The sequence below is a fragment of the Cottoperca gobio genome, chromosome 15 (assembly GCF_900634415.1).
Source record: "Cottoperca gobio chromosome 15, fCotGob3.1, whole genome shotgun sequence".
Lineage (NCBI taxonomy): Eukaryota > Metazoa > Chordata > Actinopteri > Perciformes > Bovichtidae > Cottoperca > Cottoperca gobio.
In genome coordinates, this window is record NC_041369.1 from 1,947,281 (window position 1) to 1,972,708 (window position 25,428).

General features: G+C 40.9%; 1 protein-coding gene across 2 annotated transcripts in view; it reads left to right on the plus strand.

The window, feature by feature from the left end:
- Window positions 1-25,428, plus strand: part of ltbp1 (latent transforming growth factor beta binding protein 1) — a 122,725-nt gene that overhangs the window by 19,238 nt on the left and 78,059 nt on the right. For both annotated transcript variants that reach the window (XM_029449541.1, XM_029449542.1), the window contains exons 3-4: window positions 2,573-2,903; window positions 18,897-19,048. In XM_029449541.1, the coding sequence (XP_029305401.1) occupies window positions 2,573-2,903; window positions 18,897-19,048 (483 nt within the window). The remainder of the gene's footprint in view (window positions 1-2,572; window positions 2,904-18,896; window positions 19,049-25,428) is intronic.

Consider the following 25,428-nt stretch of genomic DNA (forward strand, 5'->3'; position numbering starts at 1 on the left):
CAGCACCTGGGCCGCCCGCTCTAAATTAAATTAATTCAGGTACATTGAAAGAAGTTAAAGTTAAACAGTCTTGCCATGTGTTTTTACAGGCTAATGCTGTGCTATGCTAGGCCCAGTTAACAGTGAATATAGAGAGGTTACTTAGCTTGTTAGCTTAGCTGGCAAATCCATTTTGGTTCCAGTTCCAGTGTCACCTGATGCAGTCTTTGAATGCTGCTCCAGTCTTTGTCCTACTTGCGGTTAGCTTGACACAAAGCTGGCTTTGTGGCTCCTGTTGCTCTTAAATTAGCTAGCAGACTCTGTCGTAGTTGCTGGTGCTAGCAGGCTGCTTTGTTTAAAACAAGAGTTTCTGTTGCAGTGGCTTGCTCCTTACAGGCCGCACGGTGGTCAGAGCTAAGCATGCCTTGCTGCTGGTGAAGAGAAAAGAGGAGTTGTTGCTGCTCCTTGCAGTAACAAGAGGAAAAGCGAAGAGTTTGATCGATTGAAACTTCACACTGTATTCAGTATGGAAGACACTTATAAAGGCACTGAAAAAACCCTCTTGAACTAGCTTCGGTGATAGACGAGATGACATCAAACGTGACATTTAGGATGTGACATTGTGTCAGAATTAGTGGAGTATTATTATGTGTGTGTGTGTGTGTGTGTGTGTGTGTGTGGGTGGGTGGGTGGGTGTGTGTGTGTGTAAACATACAAATGTGCATTACCAACCATATTATACTGTATAAGGTTTGTGCTGAAATTAGGTTGCTTTCACACCTGTAGTTTGGTTTACTTGGTCCATAGCATAGGAAAAGGATTGTTGCCTTCTGGTTTTAGTATGCTTTGTGTTGACACTGTCATTTTACAAATGAACCAATGGTTGTAATTATAGGCTAAGCTTTATGATATAATGATTTACCAACGCTAGACACAAGCAATGCCCAGAACCTGTCCATCTTACGAGAAAAAGCTATTAGCTGGGCGCAGGCAATTTAAATGTCTACACCATTACTGCTTTATGTCAAAATCTCAGCTGCTTCACCTTATTAAAAAGCTCTAACTATGACTGTGTGCTCCAGACTACATCACTGATTATCCTGTATCAGTGTTCAGTCTGTTGAAACACCAGTTTCAGTTCTTATTTGGTTAATGCATGAAGATTCCCTCATCTTCACCTCCTACACTGGTCCAGAGGTCTGGATTCAGATCTCTTAAAGTGATAAGATTAAAACAATAATAAAAGTGTGTTGTAGAACTACAGTGTTCAGGTGAGGGTACCACGATGAGAACATTTTCACATCAGTTATTTAACTTGTGTTACCAATTACAACAGACATTTTACAAGAAAAGATATTAAGCCTAACTTAAAATGTAAAAACGTGACAGGCTTTCTCTCGAGCCACTGTTTGGTTTGTCCGATCTGGGCTACTGTAGAAATATGGCAAATCCCCTCCCTATGTGGGGCACTTTCTAAGCTACGAAAAAACCCAACAACTGGTAGTTTCAGGTGATTATAATTATGAATACTATATCCCATTTTTGCTCATTGATCCCCCTAAATTCTACACACTGGTACTTTGAATAAATAAAATAATAAGGCAAAAGATAGTAGGCCTAATAATGAAAACATCAGTGTTTTATAGTGCTCAGCCTATGAGTTACTATACATACTGTATTTGCTCAGTTCAAAGATATGTCCTTTTTTGCTCAAAGACAGGAATTTCAGTGTTTCACGAACCATGAAATAAACGCAAACAAACATGAAATAAAAAGACAGTCTTCTGTACAGTGTATTTGGGTGAAGACCTGATGTATCTGGTCATCTAGGTAGTAATTTGAGAATACAATAGAATTGAATTTAGTTTGCGGTACAGCATAAAAAAACAATTTATGAAACGCAACAGCAACATCTCTTTCCAGATAGAATGCCCGTGTGACTCTGGACAATCCACATCCACAGACACTTTCTTACACTTTTTACTGGAATCCCATGACAGTGTGGTCTGTGGAAACTACCCATCCCACACCCAAAATCCCAAACCTCATTGAACAAGGCCCCCCCCCCCCTCCTCATAAATCCCGATTTAACCACTGATTATGAACATTATTACCGGTAGTCGAGACTGCAATTGGACCTAACATGTCATAAATAATGTTGACTAGGTAGAAACAGGACAACTGGGTTATCTACTTTGTGGCTGCTCCATTTACCATTTACATATACTCCATCTACACATCTCTATAACCCACTGCTGCAGTCCGAGTGTTTGGTCCACACCAGTTCAATTAACCACTTTAGCACCAGTCTAAACTGTGTGTGAAAATCTAAATTTGAAATAGTGGTAGTGTAAATTCATGTTGTAGAAGTATAATTTAAACTTTATTTTCATTTGACTTACATTCTAACCTAATAGTTGTACAATGAAATCATCAAGTCCAGTTTATCCATTTGCTTGCATCTATTTGCTTGCATCTATTTCACTGTTTTGTATGTCTTACTGTCATCACTCATTTTCATTCTCCATCTGTTTCTCCTTCCTCTCTTTCTTTTCTTCTTCTCTCTCGGCTCTGTCTGGCTTTTTTGATGTAGCCAACTGCCTCCCTCAATGCCAGAACGGAGGAATGTGCCTCAGGCCTCAGCTCTGTGTCTGCAAGCCTGGCTCAAAGGGGAAGGCATGCGAACAGAAGACGGTGCCCACACACCCCTTTCCAGTGCTGCCTGGGAATGGACCCACCAACGGGCACGGCACGGGTCACTCAAATGGACACACTAATGGACACAATGTGGTACCGCAGCGGCCCATACCTCAGCAAGTTCCTCCCAATGGTTATGCCCCCCGTCCATCTAACAACATGGCCCAGATGAAACTAAGTATCAAGCCGGCCCCCCAGCTCGTACGACCACATTACATCCAACAACAGTAAGTACCAAGCTTATATTCAACTTATTTTTGTTCAGGAACAATCCGCTGAGCTCCATGCTGTCTTTCACCAACTTCAAATTTATTTAGTTTCACTAATTGGCTTCGGGAGAAGGTCACTAGAGCCCTTCCCTTACATTCTACTATGATAACTCTTGAGCAACTCCACTGGAGCAGTTGAAGGGTATTGTAAAATGACACATAACCTTTTTGAACACAAGATTTAGAAACTGAGTTAATTAACCGTACAGAAAGATACACAAAAAGATAACACAATTCAATAAAAGGCAAATCAACCACATCCTAAAACACTGACAAACCATCACCGAATGTCTTATTTATTTCTTAAACTAAAGAGAGAAAAAAGAAAACCCGACATTAAATGTTAATGTTGTTGTCACAAATCTGTCTAAAATCTGAAAATTCAACACATTTTCATGTTTAAATACATTATTTGGCTGTTATACCTACATATATTATCCTGTGTTTTGATGCTTAACTTTCTAATATATACTCTTCTATTATTGTCACAAACCTCTACCTGTAGTCTATGTAGTGGTTGTTCTTACATTTAAAATAAATACAATCTATTATTAGTTATTATTATAGCCTAGACTTCAAAACCCTGCGTAACCAACTGCATCATCACTTGGCAAACTTCAATGTGCACACAGTGAAGCTGGCACACAACTATTTCCCAAAGAGAAAAAAAGACCACTGAACTGTACAAGTTGCTGTGCTGAGTTATAATAATAAAAAGATGAACCGCAGGTAGAGATGGTCAAAGGCTCTGAACCTGGAGCACCTATCAGATTAGCTGGTCTGTGGTGTTGACAAGCTGATTGGTTGATCTGAGAAAAATCACTGATTAATTAAATAAATAGCTGGAACTAGGCATAATAATGTACTAATTAAACTACACAACATGTTAACTCTTCAGTGAAAGGAGGGCTGTAATGTACATGACTGGAAAGCAAATATTTGTTCCCGCTGGTAGTTAACTTGAACTTATATATCAGAACCCTATGGAGAATTTCCAGGCACGTCTAAATGGGAGGAGACAATGGGGTAGACCAAAAACATGCTGAAGAAATTCCATTTCCCAAATGTTGCATCAGGATCCTCCAGAAAGAGCTTCAAGAAGCGGCTAAGGAGAGGGACGTCTGGGTTTCATTACTTACCCTCAACCTATAATCGATCTGAAAATAGATGAATGGAAGGATGGATGATTGGCTGGTGAGAGGATAATGCTTTACATTCTGACATATATATCAGCCAATCTGAGTGCATTAAGCAATGACAGGTAACCTGCAGATCATCTCTGATCCCCTCGGTCAACCAGACTGACATACACTGCAGAGATACTCTTCCTTTCCCTCCCTGGACTCCGCCTACCTCAGTTGTGATATTGCTAATATGTAAGAGGGCTCTGGTGAGGTTCAGGGGGTTCATCATGTTAGACCAGAGTATCAGCTCTCGTGGGGAAGAAGACTTGGATGACTTCAGTGTAGAGGTCGGCGGTGGAGTGTGATTGCGGCCAGAACATTGAAGGCCGAGACTGAACAGATTCAGCCCCCTTCTCTCTCACGGACACGCACACGCACACGCACACGCACACACACACACACACACACACACACACACACACACACACACACACACACACACACACACACACACAGCGCCTCACTCCCTCAACCCTGACTCACCGATCTGTTTATGTAGAAATGAGTCAAATCTCCTCTCTGATATTTAAGACTCGCAGGCTCTTGTAACCATTCCTTGGACACTCTCTAGTCTAAACTCTTCTCTTACTTTTTTTAATTTAACGGCTCAGTCACGCAGTCATGCTAGATATTTTGTTGAGACTGGAATGAGATCTTATGTTTATAACTTCTCTTTTGCTGTCACTATTCTCTCTTGCTCACAGCTCAGGTTTGAAGCTCTTTGCTTTTGCCAAATTTAGGACTAAGCCTCTGTAGAAGTGGTTTTTGATCTGATGCCATAATATTTTGTGTACATATAGCATGGAAGCCAGAAGTAGAGGGGCGCTTCAGGCTCTGACTGGGGGTACATCCTAAGTCTCTTATTTAATATTTCCTCGCTCCTCGCTTGAACCGGAAGTTGTTCTGCTGCGCTCTCTTGAATACCGTCCCAAAGCTCTTATTCCTGCTCTGAGGATCTCTGAGTGAGGAACACGAGAGCAGCCTTCACTGAAGTCTTTTTCCAACGCCCCCTGACTGGATACCAGTCACTGATTGGACGCTGCAGCTGATGATCTGATACATTTCAACATCACTGGAGTTTCATACGCAGTGAAGACAGAGAACAGATTAAACTCTTTGTTTTCTGATTCACCATCCAGTTAAAAATCTGTTCATTGTTGATCCAAACAACAAAACGGACGACAAACAACTTTCTTTATTTATAAGAAAGATTTTTCTTTTCATGATCTGTTATTTCTCCCATTAACTTTTAGTAAGGACACAATTTATTCATATTTATCGGCTGATTATTCCTGAGCGTCGGGTTTCATATGAATTACATATTTTCCCTGAAACATTAAACTAATAAAAAAATGTCCAGTGTTAAATAGACACCATAATCATATTCTTGGTTATTAAATAATGAGTTCACAATCAGAATATCAATACATACAGACACAAATAATGCATAAATAATATAGATGCATTCTGCCTGTAGAAGTGGTCCCTGTGTCTCAGCAGGACACAGTCATCTGTATAAAGACAGACTGCAGGTTGTTATTCATGTGCAGGTATTTGTTAGACAGGTACCTGCTGCTGCTGCTGTTCCAGTGATGACTGTGTGTCTTTATTAATATTAGTACAGTGCACATGTGTGCAGACACAACAGACTGACTTCAGAAACAGACGTCACTTCATGGGACGCTTCAGAGGAAAGAACATCTCATTTGTCTAGAAACACATTTCCTCGTTTCCTCTCTCCTCGCATGGATTCTCTTGAATTCAGTACTCTTGACAAAGTCTGAGTACTGCAATCCGTTACTACTTTTGGCTTAATGCTATATTTAAAATTGTCAAGAAAAACTTCTACACAATTCTGCATCACTGACTAAAACAGCAACCCTGAAACAACCCCACAGTACCAACATGTTTATACAATTTGAAGTTAAACACAGAATGACAATTTGCAATTTGACCTGCACCAGATGTAGACAGACAAAGAGGTGAAGGTAGAAAGCATTTTGTCACTGCAGCTAAAACAACATGAATCATCAATATATTTATATTGGTTGTAGTGCTGATCTGCACCTCTCATCATAGAGAAAGACAAGAGTTTTGTCTCAACTCCCTACTACATACTATTTCTTAACTTGTTATAGTGCGTAGTACTTGAACACTCGCACTTAAGCATACTCACAGCTTCCATCTTCTTAAAGAAATAGTCCAGCATTTTTCACACATGTATTTGCTTTATCTCTGAGAGTGATATGAAAAGATTGATATCAATCTCCACCGATTTTACACATCAAAGTCTTTCCAGGTGTTACGACCCGGCTCGTGAAGGAAAAGGGAGTAACATAAAACCAGATGGTAGTGGTTAAACAAAGATATTTATTAATAGTATTTGGAAAGACTGACAAACTTTATGAGTTAAAGAAATCAATAGAACAAAAGGAGGGCTCTTAGCATAAGAGCAATAAGGCATCACAGCAAAACTAACGAAAAATAAACCCCAACCTAAACAACTCTCAAACAATATCGGGGGGGGGATACACACAAAACACACACAACACATAAAACGCTTAATACAGCGCCGGAGCACCTGGCATGCCTAACTCTGACCAGATACAAGTTACAAAGTAGGTTAGAGTCTCGGAACCAAACAATGTTATTGTGCATGAGTGGCTGACAACAAGCTGGCCAGGCAGTTGTAACTTCTGGTCCCCTCCAATCAACATCCCCGTCTTCGCCTGACTTTGTTCAAAGGGGAAGGATACACCTACCAACACCTCTAAATGAATTACCATGTTGTATCTTGTTTATTTGATCTGTATAAACAGAAAAGTAAAAAAGACAATTTGTAATTTTAGTGGCTACTACATGCCAGGGATGCTAGAAGGTGATGCTGGAGTGCTGAAACTGTGGCCTACGTGCTTAATTATGTCATACAAAATCTTTCGGAAACCTCATCCTAAGATACTTTACATCACATAACAACTATTAATGATGTTTCTATAAAACAGTACAACAAAAGGCCCAATTTAACAAATATCACAAAGTATGGGCCAAACTAATCCCACACAGCAAGAACCCTGTTAATTGTACGCAGGCGAGAACAATTAAAATAGAATAATTTTAATTTTAATAAGCAGACTGTACTCTAAAAATAGTTTTTCTGCTCAGGAGAGGTGCTGATAAATGTTCTCATTTTCAGGCTACGAATACCAGGGAAAGATCTCCCTGAAGACGCAGTAGCCACAGGTAGCCACAGGTAGCCACAGGTTACCACAGGTAGACACAGGTAAACACAGGTAACCACAGGTTACCACAGCTAGACACAGCTAGACACAGGTTACCACAGGTAGACACAGGTAACCACAGGTTACCACAGCTAGACACAGCTAGACACAGGTTACCACAGGTAGACACAGGTAGCCACAGGTTACCACAGGTAGACACAGGTAGCCACAGGTAGACACAGCTAGACACAGTTTACTACAGGTAGACACAGGTAGCCACAGGTTACCACAGGTAGACACAGGTAGCCACAGGTAGACACAGCTAGACACAGGTTACCACAGGTAGACACAGGTAGCCACAGGTAGACACAGCTAGACACAGGTTACCACAGGTAGACACAGGTAGCCACAGGTAGACACAGTTAGACACAGGTAGACACAGGTTACCACAGGTAGACACAGCTAGACACAGGTTACCACAGGTAGACACAGGTAGCCACAGGTAGCCACAGGTAGACACAGTTAGACACAGGTAGACACAGGTTACCACAGGTAGACACAGCTAGACACAGGTTACCACAGGTAGACACAGGTAGACACAGGTAGCCACAGGTAGACACAGTTAGACACAGGTAGACACAGGTTACCACAGGTAGACACAGCTAGACACAGGTTACCACAGGTAGACACAGGTAGACACAGGTAGCCACAGGTAGACACAGCTAGACACAGGTTACCACAGGTAGACACAGGTAGCCACAGATAGCCACAGGTAGACACAGATAGACACAGGTAACCACAGGTAGACACAGGTAGACACTAACACAACTGGATCAGCTTTTCGACGTCACTGAAGAGTCCCATTGAGGCAGGTTTGACAAAAATTCACCAATTGCATAGACTATTTCAAACTTCAGGTTTAGTGAGGTCACGCAGCCTTCTCAGTTTTAGGTGTAAAGATGCTCCATCAATCGTTGGAACACAGTTTCTCCAAAGTTGAACGGAACTCAGGTCGGTCTCAGTTACAGCTCACGGAATCCACAAGGATTTGTTCCCTCTGTGTTGCTGTTATCATCGCATTTGAATGCAGCCTGCGCTTGAGTTATAAGCTCACTAGATCAAGCTCCTCATAAAAATGCTTGTGTCAACCGTTACTGTGGTGTTGCAGAAACGAGATGGTGTCCCAATTGTTCTGCTGTGTCAGGCCACTTTAGGTTGTATGCAGCTGCACATTACCTGGTGCCAAAATGTTTTCCAACGTTTCCCCTTGTTTCAGTGCATTGATGCGTTCTTTTAGCACATTTACGCATTAAAGTACACCAGCACTGACTTGGCAGGCTTCTTGCCAAAACCTTGCAAGGACCTAACAAATGCCTCACAACATAGGAGCCGAAACACGGTTGTGCCATTCATAGCTTGCTCAGAAATGTTTTCCCGAGTCTTGCCACAAACACCTGGGTCCTGCTTAAGTTTGTGCAGTATTTTAAAAGAGTTCCATATGCAGGGGATATACTTGAAATTGCCTTTGTCCTCATACACCATATAGTTGGACACAAACCAAGTATGTTGCACACATCCTCTTTATTTTCAAAAGATCTTATATAAGCTTTAATTCTTAGCTGATTCTCTAATAAGGGTTGTAATTTTCTGCGCAAAGTTAAGTCTGTCATCTATCAAACACAGTTCTCTGGCTACCTCCTGAAGCACAAGACCTAGCGAGTGGTAGCAAAAATGTACAATTAATTATCCATAGCAAATCTCTTTTAGCCCTGCTTGGACCCAAGAAAAGTGCCCAGCCATGTTATTAAATATGATGCACCAAGGTTAATGCTTAAAAGCTGTAGAATATGACACGTTAAACTGCCTTCACTTGATCAGCGGTGAAGCCGCTCTGCGCTGGCTGTGCGGTTGTTTTCCTATGGAGAAAGCTCAAAAGTGCTGCAAAATGTTGGGCTCAAAATTCCAATATTTTAAATTTGACCTCGATTGGCGCGGACCTTTCAAAGCGCAACCAATGAGATAACACCTGTATGTGACGTAGCCAGAAGCAACAAAGCCAAGCAGGGGAAGAAAGCATAAAAACAAAACCGCCTTGCTTCCTTCACCACAAGGCTCTGCGCCCGACCTTGCAGTGATCAACATAACATTTCCTAGCATTTGAAGGCAGCTTTAGAAATAAATGGTAGGCATTGACAGTGTATATATTTACTTACGAATTTACACCCTTAGTCATTTTATGCTAGCATTCCTCTTGCCTTATTCGCAGTAATAATTTTTATATTCTTCATAGGCGATCGATCCATTTTGTGTGGTAGAAGAGTCGAATGAAGCGGCAAACGTTTATTGGAACATTCACAGAGCCTAATGATAAAACCTGGTTAACAAAGACAGTTGATAACCACTGTTATATTGGGGCTTGAGGTTTTGTCGAAAGAAAGCCTGGCTATGACTCAATGAAGCAATCTATTCCACAGCTTCTAAATGAAAACATGACTTTTCATGCTCTCAAAATTCCCTCCCCCGCTTTACACTCTCAAAAATGTGTTGTCAGCACTTTTTTACAGTGGAGCAACAGGTGATGCATATGGCTTTATCTTTGTCTCTTTCAAACAATGAAGCCATTTCCACCATTGAAACCAACCTGTTTTAAATGATTTTCAAAAGTTTTCGTTGTCAAAATGCCTGACTGGAAAATTAAACTCCTTTGGCTGGAAAGGCTCAGTGAGTTTACCATCTAACATGTTCGCATCTGCACAGTCGGCTAACGTTGGCTTGCCTGACTGAGCTCAACACCTGCAGTTTCTGTAACTGTGGGAGTAGCATCAGTCGGGCTAACTTTGGAAAGCTGGACTGGGGTCAGCTCCCTCTCCTCTGCTCGTTGACAATCACCACATTCTGTAGCCGTCTTATAGCTAGCTTAAGCTATTGATAGCTTCCCTCACCGGTTCTTGGGTTGAACGAGTGGTCGGATCATGAAAAACCACTGTGTCGTTGAACATTGTGAATTTAGATTTGATGGGACCCAAACTCTTGAAAAAAAATCCAAAATCCTTTTTCTGTGACAACAATTCAGAATTTCTGACAACATTTATGTGCACTGCAGAACGACCTTTGATTGGCTCATACAGAGTTAAGGAATCTGGATCAACTAAATTAAAATAAATAAAAGCTGTGTTTGCCATAATCACTCTAAAGCAGGGGTGTCCAAACTTTTTTCACTGAGGGCCACATACAGAAAAATATACGAAGGGCTGGGCCACTCATACTTTTGAGGTATATTGCCTAAAAAAACAATCAAGGGGGGGGGCTTGTTAAACAAATAAGTTATTGGGCTTGTTAACACATCAACTAGCACACATGTTTTCTCAGCCAGCGCACATCAGAACGGTGGAGTGCGTCCCCGTATTCAGCATCGACATCAGACAGAAACGCTTGAAATTCTCTGTGGTAAAGTCCTCGTGCTCGAATTATGTTGTTCCCTTTAGACTCTTAAGACCAAGCAGCTCTTCCGTAACGCAAAAGTTATTGTCAACTACCCGCAAACAAAATGAACAGCTGTCTGTGCTCTCATCACATGCAATCAGTAAACATCTAAAGCTCAAGCTTTATCTAACACTTGATGTTTTAAGTTAGCTGACAAGTCAAAACTGTGTTTCTGTGTTAGAACTAAGAAGTACAAAACATTCAAGCGCAAGTTTATATCTGGGCCATATTCCATTATACTTTTAGAATTTGCTGCGGGCCAATTAAAAATGGACACAGTTGGCCAGCGGGCCGTAGTTTGGACACCCCTGCTCTAAAGCATACACTTTGTCCAAAATAAATAATAAATACATTTTTGTCATTATAAACAGCTTTTGTTATAACTGTTATATCTGTGCAGTTTTCTTGCATTTTTTACATCCATGTTTACTTGCTAGCAGTTGTCTTCTTCCATGCCAGTGGAACAGTATGAAACCATTGCTTCTTGCATGTGAAAACATTGTTCCACAGCGCTACTTGTGTCCAAAACCTTTACAAAGTCCCTTTAATGCGGCTTTATTGCATGCATGTCCAGCATGTGGAGACATGAACAAAAATAAACTAATAATAATAAAAGGAATGTCTTGAAGGTTTTACCAGAGCATGGTTTTAAGACTATACGATGTATAAGATGTAGTAAAAATGGACATCTTACACACACAATGATACATGTAAACACGTTACTGTACATCTTAAAGGAGAGAGGCATATCCTTTACTATATATATATATATAGTTGCATAACCTAAACACAAGCTCTATTCTATTTAAGACATTACAGGGTCATAGCAGAGCTTTTTACAAGGCTATCATTTTCTGTTTATTTATACTGTGGCAGCGCCCTATCACATGAATGAGATGAAAATATGCCTGGTTGACAAAGGACTCTTCCTCCATGTTTATCATCTGCTTTCTGCGGCCCTGCACTCTCCTTGTATCCTTCACTGGACACCCTGTGAAGGATACATCTCTTTACCATTGTGTTAAATCTTTGATATTGTCATGATCGTGATTTTGTATATCCTGTTTTATTTTGAAGTGTTCACTCCCCCTTATGTCATGTCTAGTTTTTTGTTCCTCCTGTGTCCGTTCACCATGCCCTTGTGTTTTAGCTTCTCTCCCCAGCTGTGTCTCGTTCCCCTCGTTTAGTGCCTGTGTATATATCCCTGTCTTTCCCAGTGTTCCTTGTCAGTTTGACATCTAAGTGTCACCCTTGCAGATGTCTCCCTCGTGCTCCCTCGTGCTCCCTCGTGCTCCCTCGTGCTCCCTCGTGCTCCCTCGTGCTCCCTCGTGCTCCCTCGTGCCATCCTGGTTTGTCTTTTCAGTTTACGTTTTACCTTTTGTATTTTTGTTATTTTGTAAAGCTTTTTGGAATAAAGCCCTCTTTTTGTTAATCTCCTCGTCTTGCATTTGAGTCCTCACCTTTTCCCTACCGTGACAGATATGAATATGTTTTGTTTAAAGTCTTTAAGTCAAGAGGAATTTTGCACTGGGACGCTTTTAAGGAAAAAAAACATAATCAAAAGATTGTTATGAAGTCGTGGCTAGTTTGATTTTTATTTCACATTTGTAGTTTTTGAAAACAATCGACATTGTGATGCGTTGAGTTTAATTCTAACATCGTCTAACATGACCATTTTGAAAAAAAATTGAAAATGTTCAAGTGTGTCTGTATGCAAGTCTTCCCTGCTGTATTCATTCCTTCTGATCTTATGCCATACCTGCGATTTCAAAGTAGGTGATGGGGCATAAAATCCAGTCATCTTTCTGTGCGGAAATACATAGTCTATTTTGGTTGAGCTGCAGTGGAATGACTAAAAACAATATACTTTTGGAAGATTTCCACTTCATTTTACTACCTCTCACTACTCAAGCCTCATAATAGCTTCAGATCAACTTTGCAATTGTTTTTTTGCAAGGACTGTGGATATTGTCACCCATAATTTACATTGCAATTGTAGCAAGAGGGGATATTTTAATGGCGAGGATAAACAGAACGAATGATTACAGGAAGATATTATTCTATCCTTTAACATGCTAATGTTTCGCAGGTGCAATGTTTGCCATGTTCACCATCACCTTAGGTTCAGTATGCTGGCATGGTAACATTTGTGTGCATGTAAATAATACTCACAATGACAACGCTAACAAATATAATGACATCATCAGTAGCATGCTACTCTCAACTGAACACAAAGTACAGCTGGGGTTGATGAGAATGTCATTAGTTTTGCAGGTATAATATGGTCATAAACCAAAGTATAAGATGCAGTGACATTTTGAAAAGTTTCTTGTGGGAAATGTGAATGTTTGTACAACATTTCATGACAATCCTTTCCAGTAGTTGAACAGACATTTAACTGAAGGAAAAAAGTCAACCTAATGGTGGGGCTCGAGGAAAAGTCTGAAGTTCATGGCAATCCATCCAATGGTTGTTGAGACATTTCTCCTAAACCAAAAATGGTGCTTTGGATGTCAGGGGATCATTACAGTTGCTAGGGTTCTTTCCTCTGGGGACAATGACTTACTTAATTACATTGCAATTCCTCCAATATTTGTTAAGATGGTCTGAACCAAAGTGGTGGACCAACTGACCTAAAGACACAGCCATCACTAGAGCCATGTTGCTATCATGGCTCAACATTTCTGTGGAAAGAGGCAATCTAAAAATAATGAGTATGAGGCTTGAAATGGACCCGAGGACAATTAAGGCCAATCCAAAATGTGGTCGACCTTTAAAGTCCCAAATGCAGAGAGAAGTCAATAGAAGCAAGTCTGCTTGGATCCACTCTGGTGTAAGACATATTGACCCACAGACTTGATATCAGTGGCAATAGAACAGGATCCTACCCTGACCCAGTAAGGCTATATATAATTTCTACCTGATTTGGTAGAAATCTTTGGAAACTAAGCGGACCGTGAATACCTCTACTTGGAAAAGGATTTTCTTGCACAAGGAGTGGACAGGTTCCCCTTAGTTGCTTGATTGATGGATGCTTGTGAACAAGATGAAGTGATCATTATTCCATTGTCACACTAAAAGAGAAGATGAATGATGTAAACAAAGTATATTTCCAAACTGACTGCAGGCATTCACACATTAACTTTTGATATAAGAGGATGATTAGTTGTTCCGATCATTAACAGCTGACCAAACACAGATGAGCACTCATATACACACGTACTGTGTGTTCATGCTGACTTTTCTTTTTACCATAAGCCAGTGCCACAATCTGGGGGCTCAAATACACTGATGTACACAAAAGTAATACACAAACAATCCCTTCTGGCAATATGTCAAGCTTTCACTGTTGACAGTCGTCTCTGACTGTATTGGTGACCTCAGCTTCTCTCCCATAAGTGGTGGACCTGAAAATGTTTCTCCAAATGACAGGGGCTACTAACACTGCATTACCATTTAGAACACATCACTCAAACAGGTTTAGCCTATACGAAGTCTTGTCCCACTGTCTTAAACTGTGAATACTAGTTCTGATGAATCCCACAAATGAGTACAACGGCGCACACTTTTAGACATTCTCGAATTGTGTTGTAGAAAAGTGAAAAATTAAGTTGTATGTGTTTGCCGATATATCTGAAGAAATTGTAGTACAGAATTGTCAAGGATATATTTGAGGTGGTTTATTGATGAGGTGGTGAGAGCATTTATTTCTGTTAAATACAAATAAAAACTTTAGGTATTATGTTGCCATTATGCAACACAGTATTGCACAACATTCTCATGAATGTGATATCTCAGGAACGCTTAAATTTGGCGCAAACATTCCCAAGGACTCAAGGATGAACTGATTAGATTTGAGGTCAAGATCAAAGGTCACGGTCACTGTTACCTCACATCTGTCCCATTCTTGTAAAAAGGCAATATCTCAGGAACACATTGATGTTATTTCTTTAGATTAGACAAATACAGTGGTCTTCACAATTCTTTACGTGAGAGCCACATTGATAGGACAAAGTCAATAGGAGAGCCACTTTTACCGCAAAGTATAAAAAGCTACATCTAGTCATAAAAAGCATGTCTGCTTATTAATCTGTCAGCAGGAGCAGCTGTTGTCTGTCCACAAACCACATCTCCAGCATCTTCCGCTCGATTCCGCTGTGGTTTGATACTCCAAAGACAAATCTTAATTTTCCTCGTTTGTCACGTTTTGTTTCTGTCCACCTGGTGTGCAACTATTTGTTTTAATAAGAAATCGATCCATTTTACGTCTGCTAGAAACTAACTAGCATGTAATGGTGAAACGAGTCGACCGGAGCCAAGCTAACGCGAGTATGAAGTGCCAGGTTGGTCGTAGTATCCTCCAATTTAAATGTTCAAATTTAGCGATATAAATTATGTTTTAGCCATATTCATAAGCATGCTTATGTTAACATATTTTTAATGAGCTTAAGTTTATTTATTTCTATACTAGCCCACCATGTATCTACCCGTCCAAGACCACATTCACCATTGTAGCGCTGAATAGACCGCCAAAACTGGCAACTCCACAGTGAGTCAGTGTCGGCCGAGCAAGTTTAAATATCTTGTTTGTAATCTATATTCTTTTTTATTATCTTTATCAATTATTTGTAGGCTAATAAAGCAGACACTTTCAATGTTTTAATGGGTTATATTTAATAGCCGTGCTTGTTTTTATGAAATATCTGTATTGACTCCATAATCCTATCTATCACCCCTTTATTTAGCCCACTGCCATGCGAGCCACCAATTAAAGCTTGGCGAGCCGCAGGAGGCTCGTGAGCCGCGCAATGAGTAAGACTGGTCTAATGACCAGTCTTACTCATTGCCTTTCTTGCGATGAAGCCGCGATGAAACCTGAGGTTTCTTCCATTTTTCCCCCTTTAATTTTGGGGTTTCTTTTAGGAAGTTTTTCCTTGTGCGATGCGAGGGTCTAAGGACAGAGGGTGTCGTAACCTGTACAGTCTGTGAAGCACACTGAGACAAATGTATAATTTGTGATATTGGGCTATACAAATAAATTTGATTTGATTTGATCCAGTGGCCAGTGGCGTAAATTGGGGGTGCCAAAGGCCCCTTCCCCACATCCTACCGCCCTACTTCTAGCCTTTGCTTGTACCACGGCCATCTTCGAGCTCAAACTTCATTTTGGTCTCAACTACACACCTCTAAAGTTTTGTGACTGCATCTTTCCTATTGCTGTGAAAAAAGCTGTCCAAAGACAGACAGACAGAAATATAAACACATCACAAACGGCTTCTGTGGTAGTGCCAGTATATATACAGTAGATGTCTCCAGGAGCAGCTTTTGCCATGATGACACGCACACACTCAGACTCATAAGGTGAAAACATGACCAGCGTCGCTGCTGGCAATGATGAAGTGAGGACATTTTTGAAAGACATGGAAGTGAACTGCGTCGTGGCTGGTTGGCCAAGGCATACAACCAGAAGGCGGTAATTCTAGATTGAATTTGCATTAAGAGGAATGTAAACGGCAGCAATACAATACAGCAATACAATGGTGAATAGTGAAAATATGGCCGGCATCTTTAACAAAATTCAACATCTGGGAAAGTAAAGAGACAGTCTCGATCTCTCGTTGCAGGGTTAGCCTGAGTCTTATTTAATCCATTTTATGTTCCTCCGACCGGACATCAGCCAGGAACAGACTTGGGAGTGAAATAGCCTTAGGTTCCTAGCTGGGTTAGTTTAGCTCCCATCTCGGCACTCCTCTGTTCCTCCTGGGGTGGTCACTCCACCCTCTGTGGCGTTTGTACCGACTGGTCTGACTGGATGATGCTATGGGCGGTGATCATCTCAAGGTCTGCTGCACATTTTCCAATCCCGAAGCTTCCTTCTCAGATGTTGATGAGTGTATCTCTGTCATATGCCACACGTGGCCCAGTAATAAAGATGAAAAAAATAATTGGAACAAAAATGTAGCAAAGTTCATGGAAGCTACCGGTCATCGCTGGCAACAAAATATAATTGTATCTAATTTATCCAAACTAAAAAAATAAGGTGGCAATTAAAAGTTTATAGTTTTCTACTACTTACGACGAAGAGTGGAAGTCCAATAGAGAGCCAAAGTCATTATGTTACGTCAGGGATAGCCTGTGATGTTGACCTGATGATGGCGCTAGATGAAAGGTCAGAGGATCACCAAAGTTCCTGCAATTTATCCTAAGGGGAACATAAATGTCTGAGCCAAATTTCATGACAATCCATCCAGAAGTTCTAAACTCTCAAACACTCAAAACCACTAATGCCAACCTCCTCAAGGTGATTCAAGGGGAAAAGTGAGGGAAGCCCAAGTCAGTAAGATTCATTGCAATCCATCCAATATTTGTTTAGATATTTCAGTCTGGACCAAAGACAGAACAGACAAACCGACATTGCTATCCATAGTCATGTTGGTCATGTCTTCGAGTCATGGCTAAAAATAACGTTTTGACTTATGACTTTGTGCCTGAACCACATGGGGCTAGCCTAAACCATGTGCACATACCGCACCTGCCACGCATCTTATGCCACTCTAGATGTTTTGCAGCACCTTAAGGTGAAGTTCAGGACTTATGACTCAAGTAGACCTGATGATTTCTACTAGTTAATACTAAGAGCTGTGTATTAAAGACTTACCCATGTTTACTTGAGACTTGATGTGGAGCTTCTCTAGGACTTGTAAAACTGAAACTTTTGTGTGTGTGTATGGCTCAATATTTTATGTGTACTGGCAAGTTCATAAATGTCTGCCCTGTTACGTTGCACTATACTCAGAGGACATCTTGAAATGTCTGCGTCTGTTGGGCCGTTTTTAAGAACATCATCGTGGTAGAGGCCTAGGCTGATTAAAAAGTGGAGGTTGATGGTCTTTAATAAGAACTACAACAATTTGAGAACACATGAGGAAGTGAGGTTATTTTATCCAGAGTATTGATCCAAGGACAGTGCAATAATTTCAGATAGTATATGTCTTTAATGAAAAATCAAATCATTGATCATTAACAGACTGGCGCTGGCAAGGATCACAGACTCCAGAGAGTGAATCCACAGTGAATCACGGAGGGCAGAAAGATGCTGCTTCACTGCTCTCTATAGGTGGAAACCATCAAGAACTTCTGGCTGCAACACAGTCGCTGTGGTGACGGCAGCTAGTTTCTATTAATCGTTAATTATTATTATTAATGAACTACAAATCGTCTGACCACATCACCCCCATCCTCATCCAACTTCACTGGCTCCCTGTTCAGCACCAGATTGATTACAAAAACCTTCTGCTCACATACAAAGCCCTCAACAACCTCGCCCCAACCTATCTCTCAAACCTCCTCCAGGAATACACCCCCTCCCGCACCCTGCGCTCATCCTCAACCGGACTCCTGCCTGTCCCCACCTCCCGCCTTAGCACCATGGGAGCCAGGGCTTTTAGCTGCACCGCGCCCAGGCTCTGGAATTCTCTGCCTCCACACATCAAACAGTCTGACTCCATTACGACTTTCAAATCCCATCTCAAAACCCACCTGTTTAAACTGGCCTACTCACTCTAAAACACAATCAACTTGTTATAACAGATCCTCCTTTCACTCCGTCACTCCACACTCTGTCGTGTCTGTTTTATCTATGTCGGTTTGACTCATTTGTTTTCCGTCTTTGTTTTAACTGTTTGATTGTGTTTCTTTTAAATGCACTGTGAGGCGACCTTGGGTGTCCTGAAAGGAGCCTAACATTTTTTATTATTATTATTATTAGCTGTCAGAGGAAAAACACCTGCTGTAATATATAAAGTGTTTGGAAGATTGCTTCTTTGGTCAACTTAGCCATTAAGTCCTGAGCGGTGTGCATAGATAGTGAAAGTCATTCAAGGCTTGTTGCTGGCTACTGGAAAACAGGAATGATTTTGACGTGCATGGATATTTGTTTTGTTGTTTTGTCATTTTGTCATGTTTTGTATTTTTAAGAAGTTTGTGTTTAAAACATGGTTTTCATAATGTTTATTTTTTAGTACATAAAGCTTTTGACAACTTATTATGTTTCTCTTTCCCTCCAGGATCCGGCCCATGCCCATGCACCCAGGTCAGAGCCAGCAGTATGTTATAAAGCCCAAATACTACCACACACACACCACGCACACACAGACGAACATCCAGTCCCAACCTGAGAGGCCGATCCCCCTAACAGTGGGACACAACCCCATCCATGGTGAGTAAGTCACCCTACAGATCACCTTTAAATTATGTTCTTGAAAAGTGAAAATGTCATGTGAAAAAATTATACTTTGGAAAAGATGTTTGAATGCATTGTCCTCGCTGTGGATGAGAGCTTCACATGTTGCATATGAAACATGTGAAGCTCCGTGAAGGACATGCTGTGGTGAAGGAAGATAAGGAGGTTTATTATTAATTATCTGAAATAAAGGAAAAGTGTTGTGATGATGAGTTGTTTCCATAGTCACATTTTAGCTCTATGTTTCCAGCAGTTACATTTTTCTCAGCCTCCACTTTCTTTTCTTTGTCTGTAGCTATTTGTGCTCCAAGACACATTCTATGTATTCGTAAGGTCCCCAGTTTGATACCAGCAACGGACTTTCAGGCATTTTTTGAGGCATTTCACTTCAAATGTCATGGTGGTGCCATCTGTACTGACATTCGTTGAAATCCAATAGTCCATCTTGTTGAGACATTTCACAAAAATCCACAAATGTGTCACGCTACAGGACATAAGTTAGAGGGTCACCAAAGTCATTGGGATTTATCCTTTGGGCAGCATAGATATGTGTACCAAATTTCATGACAATCTATCCATCCATCAGTTGTCAAATTATTTCACTAAAAGCTAAACATGTCAGCCTGCTGGTGATGCTAAAGGAATAGATCAGGAATCCCCAATGTCATTAGGCTTCATTCTCTGGGGAACATGAATGTCTGTACCAAAGTGAACAAAGCGCAGAGCAACAGACTCTGCAGAGCAACAGACTCTGCAGAGCAACATCTGCAAATAAATGAATGCACACAGTTCAACAAATGGTTCAATCAGATGTGCGGACCTTCATGTTACAACTACATGTCCAGGAATAATGCTCCTGTTCCTCAAACCACTGACACAACTTGCCAAACTGGCTGCATGTGGAAGATTTTCCCTCCCTGCCACTGCACACAGTGGCAGGGATATATATATATATATATATATAATACTCAGATCAGCACTACTGTATGAAGCTGGTCAAACACTCCCATATAAACATTAAGAGATACAACACTTGAAGAGGAATTTCCTCGATTTAGACATTGAAGTATGTTTCCAGGTGTTGCAGTACCACTGCATATGTGAAGAAAGTTCTAGAAAGCCTTTTGTCTCTCCAGAGGGAGCTGTTTGACTATAGGTTTGAAAATGAAAAAAATATGGAAGTGTGGAGTTAGAAAGACGTAAGCCTGCCAGACCTCTGTAGCGTGCTCCTTATCTCTGCTTGAGGCTACATTAGCAACTACTAGCAAAACCCACCAGAACCTCTGGCCGAACTGTTGGCGGTCGAGTAAGTAAGTAGGTAAGTAAGAAGTAATCATTTTATAACCACGGAAAAACCTTCAAGCTTAATGTATACACATATACTCACGCAACACACAAATACACACACAACACATCACATCTGCTCTAATACTATGAGGATATGGAGAGAATACGGAGCTTGCAATTGGGCAGTTACAGGATTTGTTCAAATTGCAGCTTCAGGCGTAATGGCATAAAGACTTAAGCATTGCCTGCTGCTTGGGGCTGTCGAAAATGAGTTATTAGTCTCATTTTCTGAAGGGTAATTTCAGACAAAGGCAGAGTGTGAGAGTTAGGATAGAAGAGATGGAATAAAATAACTGTGTCATCTGGGGGAGAACCCCTCAATTTGCTGGAACAACAAGGGAATGGATGGATATGAATGGGGGAAGGCTGTCGAGAGCGGAGCCTCTGAATACGTGTTATCTACCCCCCCATAAAGTCTCTCTGGTACTCAGCAGCCTTCTTACAGAAGACATTATCTCCATTTACAGTTTAAAGTGTAACCCAGCGCTAAATGGCTCTGACGAGACCACTGCCAGCAACCTTCAACGTGCTACTTTCCTGTGCATTATATGTATTTATAGAAAAACAGCTAATACACTACACTTCCCCACACCTTCAGCTATGTAAGGCTTAGGTTCCTATGACGCGTGCCATTGGCTTGTGGCATTCACGTTTTTATGAGACACATTTTATTTCTGATCTGCCCAAACCATTTAGAGGAAAAAAATGGTTTTTGGACCAACTTTGCCTGGCAGTCAAACTCTTTCAGATCTGGCAGATCAACAACAGCTATAATTAACCAACTTGTTGTTGGTTATTGTGGGTTGTCATAAATTCAAGGCCGAACTCCAACGTCAGACTCGCCAGGATCTATGAATAACTCAATATTTTTCAAAGAATCTGTAGACTGCAGTTCGAGTGGTTGTGCTTCTGGTCACAGCCAGATGGAGCGACAGAACAGTGTTGATGCTTGGTTTTACAGAAGTGTAGACTCAAGCAGACCCAGACATGGCCACAGTGACCCAGACCCCGTTTCAAAATAACCTTCTCAGCTCAGTTTAATTTCAGAAGCAGTTTGTAAATGCCAGAGAAATGCCCGGACATCAAAAGTAAAGGGGGAGAATACAGCCACCAATATTTCCAAATCATTCATATTGCATAAATTTGTTGGGAATGTCAAGAGAAGTAACATGTTTTATGTCTGGCTTCTAAATGAAAATTGAGCAAAGCCATGCTCTATTTCAAGGCATGCCTTATTTGAAGTACAGTTCATACCAGATAGTGGCCTTACATGGTCTGAGTGTTCATATATTGCACCAGTGCTCCTCTCCAAATGAGATACCAGAGAGACCACCAGTGTCAACACACAAACACCAAACCTAAACAAGGATGTTGAGATACTGTTGACTGGAGCTGACCAAAAATATGTAATTGCAATTTTTCTGAACAATATTGTGATTTCGATGTAATTTCTTCGATAAACTACACTCCAGGCATGTATTGGTCATCTAAATAGTATTACATGTCGACCAATTATGACTACAAAGTTATGCTTTCCACATTAGAAGGATCAGATGGAATGATACTGTTGCCTGCCTTGGGAAGTTGACACCGGTTCTTCCAGGTGTTTTCTTTTTCAGTCAACACAAGAAGTGTCAACTTCAAAGTAAGGTTATCTGTAGTAAAATATGTGTATTGGGTTCAGTAGCATTTTTATGAACACTGAATCTAGTGTCACATCTGCTCATCAAATGAATCGAATAATGTAATATATCACCCAGCCATAATAAAACAAGTCTAACCTCTATACTTTGGTTGGGGCCCAATGAAACATTGGAACCAGAACCCCTGTCAACAACTGTCAATTTGGGCCTTCCTACTCACAGCCAATTTATTTAACTATAAAAAGCACTTAAGGCCACTGAGCCTAAATTAATGGGAATACCACAGCTGGTTTTTGCCCAGCATGCAGTCAGCGCTACACTTTGTGAAAGTAGCAGACATGTTTGCTCTTCTAAAACAGGAAGCTTGCAGTCTTTCTTTCGGCTCTGTCTCACGCGACAGACAGCCTGTCAGCAACTGGCTTTGATGCCACATCTGGGAAAGTTATTCCCCGTCTCCCTTCAACTATCCCTCAGCTCTCCCACACTGTCAAAACACCCTCAGACAAATAGTCTTGGTCCCGACTGAAGGTTTGGGCAGAAACGATCAGATCGCCACCACCACAATGATAAGAGTGCCATGATGGTGTACAATCAGAGAAGGGATTTCTGGAACTTTTAAGTTCTAAAACTCCAGCAACACTTGTAGTATACAATACAATTTATTCTAGGCCAACTTGTTTCGGCTTGTGGCCTTCATTAGAATCATCCAGAAGTTATAAACCACCGCTAAAGGTTCATCTTATTCATTGAGAAGTCATCATTCATGCTCCATGAAAAAAACAACTATGAGGTAAAAACAAAAAATAAAAGGTTGTCTCTCTTGGTCTTTTGTTTGACATTGGCCCTCTTTGGTTGACCTTAATCACTTATATGCCAATGACCTTGTTGTAGGCGACAAGCTGAAACGGGTTGGTGTCTAAATAAAGTTGTTCTTAAACATCTCCTGGTATTGAAAGAGTATTCCATTTATGTAGCATTGCACTCCTATAGCATTGAAATCACGGTGGACAATTGAAAAAATAAAGATTTAAAATAGATGCAGCGATGCCTTTTTCTTTTCAAAACCTGGTGCCAACATTACCCACAATGCAACTCGCCGCCGACAGATCGATCAGAGATTGGGGTGTGTGTCTAGTAGCATCTAATGTAGCCATGAGCAGCGGGCTACACGTCTGGTAAACTCACTTCTTTCTAACTCCACACCTCCAGATCCTTTTAATTTTCAAACATTCAACTTTATTGTTATCGCACAGGGTACGGGTACCTGGACAATAATATGCGGCTAAGCAATAAACTACAAAAAGCAGTTAAGTGTAGATTAATGTATAATATACAGAATATATTAGGGAATAAATAGAATGTGGATGAAACAGTAAAGGGCATGAATACACTCGATATATAAAGTATGAGCACTATGAACAGTATTTACAGTGTGTATGAATACACTAAGATGTATACTGTATTAACATAGGAGGAAGTGCAGGTACAAATATAACATAGTTCATATTGTAATTACAGCAATGCTTATAGTAAGAGATCTATCATCTACAGAATAAACAGCTGGCGGTATAATATGAATACAGTGAATACACTATAGATTCAATATGTGCTCAGTGTTGTATAGAGACACGTGGACACCTGGAAACCTACTTTGATTTGTAAAATTGGTGGTGTTCTCCTTTAAGAGCAGGACAGAAAAAGTCAACATATCAAGATACATTCTTGATACTCATTTTTATTCCTCTATATATATATATATATATATATATATATATATGTATATGTATGTATATATGTATATGTATATGTATATGTATGTATAGATGTATATATATATGTATATATATGTGTATATATATATATATATATATATATATATATATGTATATGTATATATATATATATATATATATATATATATATATACACACAGTATATCTCAAAAGTGAGTACACCCTTTAGATTTTTGCAAATATTCTGTTATATCCTTTCAGGGGATAACATTATCCTACTGAAACTTTGATATAATTTAAAGTAGTCAGTGTGCTGCTTGAATAACAGTATAGATTTATTGTCCTTTGAAAATTACTCAGTACACAGCTGTTAATGTCTAAACAGCTGGCAACAAAAGTGAGTACACCCCATAGTGAACATGTCCAAATTGTGCCCAAAGTGTCAATATTTTGTGTGACCACCATTGTTATCTAGCACTGCTTTAACCCTCCTGGGCATGGAATTCACCAGAGCTGCACAGGTTGCTTCTGGAATCTTCTTCCACTCCTCCACGACGACATCACGGAGCGCACGGATGTTGGACACCTTGCACTCCTCCACCTTCCTCTTGAGGATGCCCCACATGTGCTCAATTGGGTTGAGGTCTGGAGACATACTTGGCCAGTCCATCACCTTAACCTTCAGCTTCTTCAGCAAGGCCGTTGTCATCTTGGAGGTGTGTTTAGGGTCATTATCATGTTGGAAAACTGCCCTACGGCCCAGTTTCCGAAGAGAGGGGATCATGCTCTGCTGCAGGATGTCACAGTATATATTGGAATTCATGTGTCCCTCAATGAAATGCAGCTCCCCAGTGCCGGCAGCACTCATGCAGCCCCAGACCATGATGCTGCCACCACCATGCTTGACTGTAGGCAAAACACATTTGTCTTGGTACTCCTCACCAGGGTGCCGCCACACACGCCGGACACCATCTGACCCAAACAGGTTTATTTTGGTCTCATCAGACCACAGGACATGGTTCCAGTAACTCATGTTCTTGGATTCATTGTCTTCAGCAAACTGTTTGCGGGCTTTCTTATGCATCGGTTTCAGAAGGGGCTTCTGTCTGGGGCGACGGCCATACAAACCGATTTGATGCAGTGTGCGGCGTATGGTCTGGGCACTGACAGGCTGACATCCCACTTCTGCAACCTCTGCAGCAATGCTGGAAGCACTCACACGTCTATTTTTGGAAACCAACCTCTGGATATGACGCTGAGCACGTGGACTCAACTTCTTTGGTCGACCCTGGCGAGGCCTGTTCCGAGTGGAACCTGTCCTGGAAAACCTGCTGTATGATCTTAGCCACTGTGCTGCAACTCATTTTCATGGTGTTGGCAATCTTCTTATAGCCAAGGCCATCTTTGTGAAGCGCAATAATCCTTTTTTTCAGCCGCTCAGAGAGTTCCTTGCCATGAGGTGCCATGTTGTCCAGCATTCAGAGAGAATTGTGCCCAAAACACCAAATTTAACAGCCCTGCTTATCATTTACACCTGAATCCTTGTAACACTAACGAGTCACATGACACCAGGGCGGGAAAACAACATCATTGGGCACAATTAGGACATGTTCACTATGGGGTGTACTCACTT